This window comes from Aspergillus thermomutatus, assembly GCF_002237265.1.
Source record: "Aspergillus thermomutatus strain HMR AF 39 chromosome Unknown NODE_16, whole genome shotgun sequence".
Classification (NCBI taxonomy): Eukaryota; Fungi; Ascomycota; class Eurotiomycetes; order Eurotiales; family Aspergillaceae; genus Aspergillus; species Aspergillus thermomutatus.
The window spans coordinates 77-9,143 of record NW_020798064.1 but is presented as its reverse complement, the minus strand read 5'-3'; the positions used below and the strand labels follow the sequence as shown (position 1 = coordinate 9,143).

At 44.8% G+C, this 9,067-nt stretch overlaps 1 protein-coding gene across 1 annotated transcript; it reads left to right on the top strand.

The window, feature by feature from the left end:
- Positions 1 to 7,048: 7,048 nt before the first annotated feature.
- CDV56_100245 (alpha/beta fold hydrolase) lies at positions 7,049 to 8,394 on the top strand (the record flags this gene model as incomplete). Its single annotated transcript, XM_026753864.1, has 4 exons — positions 7,049 to 7,365; positions 7,486 to 7,702; positions 7,760 to 8,057; positions 8,174 to 8,394. The coding sequence occupies 4 exons, from the start codon at positions 7,049 to 7,051 to the stop codon at positions 8,392 to 8,394; spliced, it is 1,053 nt and encodes a 350-aa protein (XP_026617839.1).
- Positions 8,395 to 9,067: the final 673 nt, after the last annotated feature.

The window sequence follows — 9,067 nt, the reverse complement described above, 5'->3', positions numbered from 1 at the left end:
AAAAGACGCTGGAATATGGAACTTATAGAGTCAAAGGCTGTCTCTTTAGAGCAGATGCCTCTAGATACAGCCGGGAAGGGACAAGAAGAAAAGTAGTATAAGTCCCATTGTCTAGCTTGAGAGATCTGGCCGACAACACTGCGTCTTAAATATTCTTATACTAACTAGTTAATGCTCATGGCTCCCGCAGCTTGCTTGTTATCTAATTCTGATTGTAACCCAAGCAAATTAGTTCCTATCCCTCATGGTCATATGTGGATCTGTACAGCGAGTAATTATTTGGTTGTGGACTCTAGTTTCTTCATTCTTCCTAGAGTGCATCCAGCACTTTGCTAAATAAGTCTCTTCCCCCTGCACTGTCTATACTCCCATCTCATAAGATATAGTTTGCTGATGATTATATCGGTAAAGGAAAGAAACTTGTCATGAAGAGACATCCTATGGTTCTGCTATAGATAGCTAGGTTATATCAACTCCCGACATATCCAACACTACACCCTAACAGACTTTGTCCATATTCAACGCCCATCTATGTCTCTTCTTGATAAGTCTTAGTTTTTAGAGTTCCTCATCAGTATCGCTGTGCTTCTTAGCGCGTCGTTTGCTATTCTTAGCTAACTATAAGTCATTAACATCTCCCTCCTTATGCTTCCCAGTTCGAGCGTCAAAAGAACGAATGTATTCCCAAAATTAGGAGGTAGGTGGCTGACTGTGCTCCAGTTCTGTAAATACAAGCACCAAGGGGGTTTTGTTGATATGCTCTACAATATCATTTAGGTTGATTAGACCACGGCCAAAAAAAGTAAAATAGTGATTGTTCGAGAATTGATTAAGAAAGTTTTTAAGGTGCTCATGGAGCTCCAGGTCCCCAAGCTGGAACTTGCAATACTGATGAGTCTTAAAGAAGTAAAATACTGCTAATGCCGTGTTACGGGACTCGAACCAGGCGGTTAGAATTTCATCAGCTCCTCAGTGATGCGAGATATATGTGAGTTAATTCAGCGGCGCGATGGAGGTATCATCTTCAAATCCCGCTGCCATTGGTGCTTGCTTAAGCAACTCCTGAGCTGGATGGGGACGCTCCAATGCCAAATCGTTTTCTGCGGCCAAATCAAATTCCAGATTCTCATTTCTGGATGGAGTTCCAGGAGGACGAGGATTGAGTACAACCAGCGACGACTCAATATCAGTTTCACTTTGACGAGGAGATTGCGGGGTAGTTCCTACCCTCTTCCATATGGGATGTGATTGAGAAGGCAATATTTCTCAGCCAAAGAAGCTGAACATAATGTCTTACATCACGGCGAACGAAGTAGGGTACTTTCTTGGAAGCTGTTCTGGACTATAGACCTAGAGAGCAAATAGGAACTAGCAGCCCTTACTGTGTGCTTCCCTCTGTGGCAGTCCGCAGCGTTTCTTTGCCATGAGGTTCTGATCATTAACGTTGACAGTGAAGGGCGGAACAACAATCTCATATGCACTCCTTTCGGGGAGCTTTAAGAGATCAACAACCTTCTCTGGCGCTTCTTCCTCCCAGCAGGGAGGATAGATATACAGCTGCTGAGGACAACGGCTACTTAAGTATGCTTAAGCACTAGGTTTTATGGCCGAGCTCACGCAAAGCGAGTGAATCTGAGGCGAATCAAACCCCAACCACTTTGCCAAGACAGCAAGTTGATGGGTCGACTCCCGCGGTGTCTCTCTATATACGTAGGCATCGTTAGTACGCTGCGAGCCTGCAAGGCTGACATCAGTCAAGCTTTCAATAAAACGTATTGAGAATAGCCACAGCTGCACGTAGGCAGCGATTGAAACATTCACTTGAGACGTGAGTGTTGAGCAAGACTGGTCGTCAGGTGTGCTCTCGACAGCGTTCTCCGCAACCTGAATGGTCCACGCATTCCCTGTGCCATTAAAACTTCGCATGAGAGCATCCCGCAAGTCTCTACAACCAGGTTGAATGAGTTTTCTCAGGGACTTAGCACAAGGCTGTAACATCAGCGTATCTTGAACCAGTGAATGCAGACTGAGTATTCGGCCCTTCATATGTAGAAGGCAGTTCAGGAGTGTAGCTCGATGGTTCTCATCTGCCACTGAAGGAAAGAGTTCACCTGCATTAATTAACTGGGTGATGAATTTTCCGTCTTCTTCCATCTAGGGCATCAGATTCTCTAATAGGCGCACAGATGTAGTGTCGACATGTGTAGGTTCATCCTTGAACAAAAGCGACTAAGTGTTGTAGACAATATCTAGATAATGACTTATCTCCTGCAGAGGCAGTTAGAGACACCTTTATCACTTAATTAGCGACGGGAAGTCCTTACTGTTGGAGAAGTACATTCCACTAAGCGCTTCAGAAAATTGAAGGGGATATCAACCCAAAGTCCCAGAAAAGGGATTAACCGTTCTAAGCCAAGTACGATGCGTGGGTATCTCTTTTCCAGCCTCCTCAGGTCATTCATTGCGCAACTGGGCATCTTGGACTCCCAAAATGCAATTTCTCTTTTGTCACAGTGAGAAAGCCTGCTATGTAGAAGGTTGCGAAGAATATCACCAGCACTAAAGTCCTTATCCTTAAGCACGCAAAGATGGCGCTCCAAACATTCAGATAAACCTCTCTCATTTAGCGTCTGTTATTGGGATCCACTGGTGACTATTAAAGTTATACATACCGTCATTATATAGGTTGACTGTCCACCAACAGTCACCAGGGTATAACACATCCTTCGCAGCCTCTATACAGTGCTTTCTGTACAAGCACCGAAGCTGAGTACCATGTGGTAACAGTAGTAGAGGCGGTTCAACTGCTGTTTTCAGTTCCGCCTTAGTAATCCCTGACTGGACCATGGCTTGCTGCAGAAGGTCATCACTTAAGACAGCTGAGATGAAGTTGCTGGGTTCCAGCCGTGCGCACTGCTTCAGTTGAAAGATTCTTTTCAGTCTATCAACATTTTTATTATCAAAAACCCTTCCTCCGAAGAGCATTTAAGGAAAGGTCAAATGCTTAAAGCTGACTTTAACACAGCCGCGAAAGAACTGCGCTAGTTCTTTCACACCTTCATCTTAGTTGCTATCCATGGCTGTTCTTCCAAAGGGACACAGATGGGTTTGGGTTAAAATAGCCGTATCATTAGACTGGTCATTATCGTTGTTTCAAGATTCCCTAATGAGCTTCTTCCCAGCGTATTCCCTCCTATTCCCTCCCAGTAGGTCTTCCCTCCCTACCCGTTCTCGCTCCCTAGCAGTCTTCCCTCCTCAGTGGCTTTCTCTCTCCAGTAGATTTCCCTCCTTAGTGGATTACCCTCTGTGCTAGTCTTCCCTCTCTAGTGATTTTCCCTCTCTAGTAGATCTCCCTCCTCAGTGGTTTTCTCTCTCTGTTAGTCTTCCCTCTCTACCTGTCTTCCCTCCTCAGTGGTTTTCTCTCTCTGTTAGTCTTCCCTCACCGGCAGTCTTCCCTCTCTAGTGATTTTCCCTCCTTAGTAGTTTTCTCTCACTAGTAGTCTTCCCTCCCTAGTGATTTTCCCTCTCCAATGATTTTCTCCCACTAGGAGTCTTCCCTCTTTAGTGGATTCCCCTCTCCAATAGTCTTCCCTCTCCAGTAGATTTCCCTACTCAGTCTCTAGATCCTCCTGTCTCAGTGAACTTTTCTCTCCAGTCTACCTCTTCCCTCCCTTAGCGGGGAAAATAGGAACCTAGGGATGACATTTACGAAAGGATACGAGTATACAAATGATCATTGAATAAGTCCAGTAAACACAAAAAAAAGCTTCAAGTACTAAAGTTCACAGGAAATCTGGCGGCACATTCCATGGCCCGGTAAATAAATATTCTTAGCCGACCAGATCCTGGAGATTTGAGGAGAAAATCATGCTTTGTGAAAATGTTATTCTTAATATTAACTCTCACTTCAGCCAAAGAACTTACATCCATCATCTCTTTCAATGATGAAGTGGCAGTCTCTCAAATGAAATGCTTGCAATGCTCACTAACATTATCATTATTTTCTAAAAGAAGGCTCTTTGGGTTGCGGCAAATGGTCCCAGGCTCTTTGAAGCTCACTAATAGCGTGCCAACATCACGGATATCATCCGAATAAGACTGACAATGTGGTTTGAGAATTAAATCTGCAATGTTTGCTGCAACAGATACAGTTAATTTAGCTCCTTTACATAGAAGAGTAACTCACCCAGCTTAATATTGCAGTCATAGAACAAAAGAAGAGTATTCCAGGTACAAAGCTGCCCATAAACTATTTTAAGCTCATTATAGATATACTATATCCCTTGTAAAACCTACAAGCAAGTTAAGCATCAAAGTCTCCTTTCCAAGTGGCTATTAAAGGGTGACTTACTTCCTTTGCAATTATTGCTAGCTTAATCTTGGTTATCTCTTGCAGACAGGTTGCCTGGATATAATGTAAAGAAGTCTTAAGTGATTTGTACACTGAATAGACAGAAAGATCGCACACAAAGATGTCCCAAAGGCGGACAATGTTAGAAGGTTTGTCACCCATGACTTTAAGGAGCTATTCCTGTTGGCTTCTGCTTGCATGCAACTTGAATTTCTTTATGACCATGATATTATGTTCAACAGAGTTGTCATGAGCAACAATACCCCTGCCCGCCTGGTCCGACTCCCAGAACCATCGGTATTTCTGCCAAACTTCTTCTTCCATAATGGTCTTCCTGATTCTGTTTGAATGACCGAGGTGTGCATTTGCCTTCGGAACTGTCAAATCTTATGGTGGGTAGCTTATTTCATTTCGCTTCTTGCGGAGTAATCTCGGCGTTGGAGATGATGAGGTATCACTTTTAATTTTAGAAGGACTCTGCACAGTGTGCTCTTCATTTTGCTCAACTTCTGGTGCAGATACTGCCTGAGATGTGACCAGGCTTCCCACAGGACATTGAAGAGAGAATGAGAGTACAGTGTCACGATATCTGGGACCCTTATCCATCATTTCCTATAACAGTATCATCAAGAATTAGCAAGGAGAAACAATCAGACTTGAAGGATAGTAAGACATAGACAGCGCACAGAGTAAAATAATAAATCAACTGAAATCAGCGCACTGGATGGCAAGTAAATCCAGACCACAAAATCAATAGTAGGTAGTCCCAATATGCTACAAAGGACTTGGAGATACCTATCAAGGCTGAACCTTTTAGCATCTGCATTCACAGAGACTCATGCTTAACTTGAATCCTGCAGCTGCCCCCGGCAAATGGCGCGTTGACGCCCATTCCCTCTCTTCTTCTCATTCTCTCTCCCTCCCTCTCAAAATCTCGCAAGATCGTTCAACGTGTGCCTTCTTAGTAATTAGCTTTTTGTATATAATTATTATTTTAGGTTAGAAATTGAGACTTGAAATTGATATAGTGCGCGTGTTCGGAGATGAGTGATCTGTTTGGGGGTGGATTACGTTAGTTACATGCGGCCGATGACAAATTCATTTTAGGAGGACCCGCTAACCGACATTAGCGTGCATCAACTTACGCTTCAGCCAATCATGACGGCCAAAGGTGGCCCGTAGTCTTGGTCTCTTTCATAGGCTTGCGCCTTAATTATTTCTCTCTCGCTCATAACATCCTCCTGGATCTCACTCCACTACTTCAACAGACACGCGGAGCAATCCTTCGTCATGATTTGAGTCACCATAGTAATGGTCCAGTCATGATAAGAAAATTACGCTATGGCGCTCGGGGGGTTCGGAAAGTCAGCACGGGATGTTTGACATGCAAGTGAGTGAGCTCCGCCCGTAACCAGTTGAATCAGCTTGTAAATCTTGCGGTAGAACCAGGCATAAGAAGTGCGATGAGGCCAGGCCAGCTTGCTCACCCTGTATCAAAGCGGGCTGGAAATGTGACTTCGTCTCGTCGTCTCCCTCTGAAGCACCGCAGTACGCGATGACTCCGCCCATCCGTGGTCTGCGATACCCTTCTGCCAGGCCTTTACTAGATGGCGAACATGAGCACATGGAGTACTTCCAAGTCGTTTGTGCTGGGGAATTCTCTTTATTTTTCGAGCTCCCCGCATGGAAAAACATCATCCTCCAGGCCACTCTCGCCGAACCAGCATTGCATCATGCGGCCCTAGCAATCGGGGCCTTGACCAGCAGCCGTTACCATCCTAACATATGGCACACACCCCCGGCGATCGCGTTCTCAATTCGACATTATAGCATGGCCATCCAGGATCTCTGCCGTCGGCTCGATGGATCTTCCCAAAGTCTAGAGCTTGCCGTCTTAACGAGCGTTGTCTTCAGCTATATCGAGTTTCTCCTAGGACTCGATAGCCGGGCTGAGATGCATATCCAGGCTGGATGTGCCATACTTGAGAACCTCTGCACGAGGCACGATCGGACACTCGCGGTTTCTACTAAGGCTGGATCGAACTGCCAGGTTGGCAGTTTATCTACTAGATATGATCTACTTGCCAGTGCTATGTTTCAGCTCACTGCTCAAGTCAATTGCTTAGTGGCATTTCGGTTGAACAGCAACAATTGATAAATAGATAATTTTCATTTAATGAATGAGATGTTAGTTCAGGCCGACTTGTAGAGGAAGGGCCTCTTACAACGCGATAAAAACAAACCGAAAATACCCAGTAAATGATCAAGAGTTGCAACGCTGTGCGCAACCTAATGTGGGTAACACAAAAACATCTATGTGCTTCCAATACAAGTGTTCGTATTAAATTACAGCAAGATGTCAGAAGACATTACAACAAATCGCAGTCTTCAGAGCGTATCAAAGGTTTTTTTTTTTTTAATTTCAATATCGCACTGCAGCCTTGCTAGGCCAAAAGCGCATAGAAGCCCATGCTTGTCATGACGTCGGTGTTCTGCAATGTTACGCTGGAGCCAATAACTGTAGGTTGAGTGAGCCCTTAATAGTCTTAGCGACTCTATGCCTGGCATGCCATTATAATCTATCTAGAATGACTCTTTGTCTACCGGACTAAATGTATATAAGTCAGTTTCCCCTTCACCTTCGTCAGAAACTCATTGTATAATAATTCACATTCCACCCAATAAGTTTAATCAACCATGGCCTACCCTCACTTAACGTACACTACCGCGCGCGCACTCACCTATTCTTACATCCATATCCCACCCCAATTCCCCAACACTCAATACATTCTCTTCCTACACGGCTTCCCCTCCACCTCGCACGACTGGCGTCATCAGATCTCCTTCTTCGTAGCAAAGGGTTATGGAATCCTAGCTCCGGACTTACTTGGGTTCGGCGGAACGTCGAAGCCGAGTGAGTTAGAGATGTATAAGGGTGAAGGTATGGCGAGGGACATTGTTGAGATCATGGTCTTAGAGGGCGTTAGAGTGGTGGTGGGCGTGGCACATGATTGGTATGTTTTGCGATTCATTCTGTCTTTCTGCCAGTTGTCACATTCATGTGATTTCTAAACAAAAGGAGAGTCAAGGTGTGCTGAGTTAGCGTGCAATTATGCTAACGCTTCTTCCACCAGGGGATCTTTCCTTTTGTCACGCCTAGCGAACTATCATCCAGAGCGCTTTTCGGCCTATGTCTTCATCGACCACGGATATAGTGCTCCTGGCCGTAGCCTCACTACTGCGGTGATACAACATATCAATAGCTCGGTGCAAGCCAAGCTTGGTTTTTCGATCTTTGGGTATTTCCTATTTTTTAACGAAGAGGATGCTCCGAAGCTCCTAAATGAACATGTAAGTTCCTTTTAAACTCTGCAAATTCTGACTTGCTAAATATTGACCATACTGTAGTCCGAATCCGTGGAATCGCTCTTCTTCGCCAACGACAACGAGATCAACAAGAAATACAAGGGCGCCCCAGGCGGTTTGCGCACTTGGTTAACCGAGGGCAAGATTGTTGATTTGCCGGCCTATCTGACATCAGAAGTAAAATTTCTAGCTGTAGTACATGGGGTTTTCAAATTAGCTTACATAGAACAGGACCATAAACATTATCAACACGCCTTCTCCGTCGAAAATGGTGGCTATGGCCCTGCGATCAACTGGTATAGGGCTAATCTGCGTAATATCAATGAAGAAGATGAAAAGAGTATGTACCACTTCCCTCTATACCTTGTGTCTCCCTTTCTTTCCCATTCAATTTCTTCCCCTGAAACTCGTTCTCTATCACCTACAATTTTCGCATCCTATTAATATGCAATACAGAAATTCCCACGCCCGCTCACACCTTAACACACCCAACCTTGCTAATCGCCTCTACCGGTTACATCATCACTGTCACGGCCAATTTTCCGGAGCAGATGCGGCCACTCGTCCCTGATCTCAAAGTTGAGAATGTGAATGGTGGGCATTGGCTGCAGTTAGAGAAGGCGGATGAAGTCAATAAGATTCTGGAGGAGTTTATGGAAGAGAAGCGACTAGTTTAAGATATGAGAGCGCAGAATTGAGAGCTTATGATGCAGAAATATCAGAGATATCAAAAGTCTGCTGTAGACCCTTTCTCTAGCGAGTGCAAAGATGTCTACATTTCGGGCCTCCCCTCGTCTCTATTAATTTATTTGATCTATTTGACCATTTTACTATCATGAGTGCCATCTTGCCACGGTACATATCTTTAGCATTATGTGGCTTATTAGTTCCGAGCCTCCCTTTGTACTAAGGTGATGAGGGCTGCCAATTTGTAATTTGGCATTGTCGAGCGCATGCGCAGAGGTGCAATGAGACAAGTGATTTTATCGTTCAGGATAGATTGTTGTCTTCTAATGAGGCCATCAGGCTGAAGAGTTCTCATTAAGTTTTATCAGTTTACACAAGCTGACGAGTCCCGAGGCGCCCACACACAAGCTTTCCAGATGCGAATAATGACTAACGAATCACAATTCTGCCGACAACACAGCGGCTGATTATCATTTTGGCACACAGTCTACTGTACTCTACTCTTTATCTGGAACACGGCTTCTAAAATCTTCTAGGGATACTCATCAGCCACAGAGCGGGGCATGAGGCTGAGAGCGGACCGTCGGGAATGAGAGAATCGGGAAGCGCCAAGTCCAATTAGGATGGCTCAGGGGCCAACTATATATAGGCTGACTAAGTCGG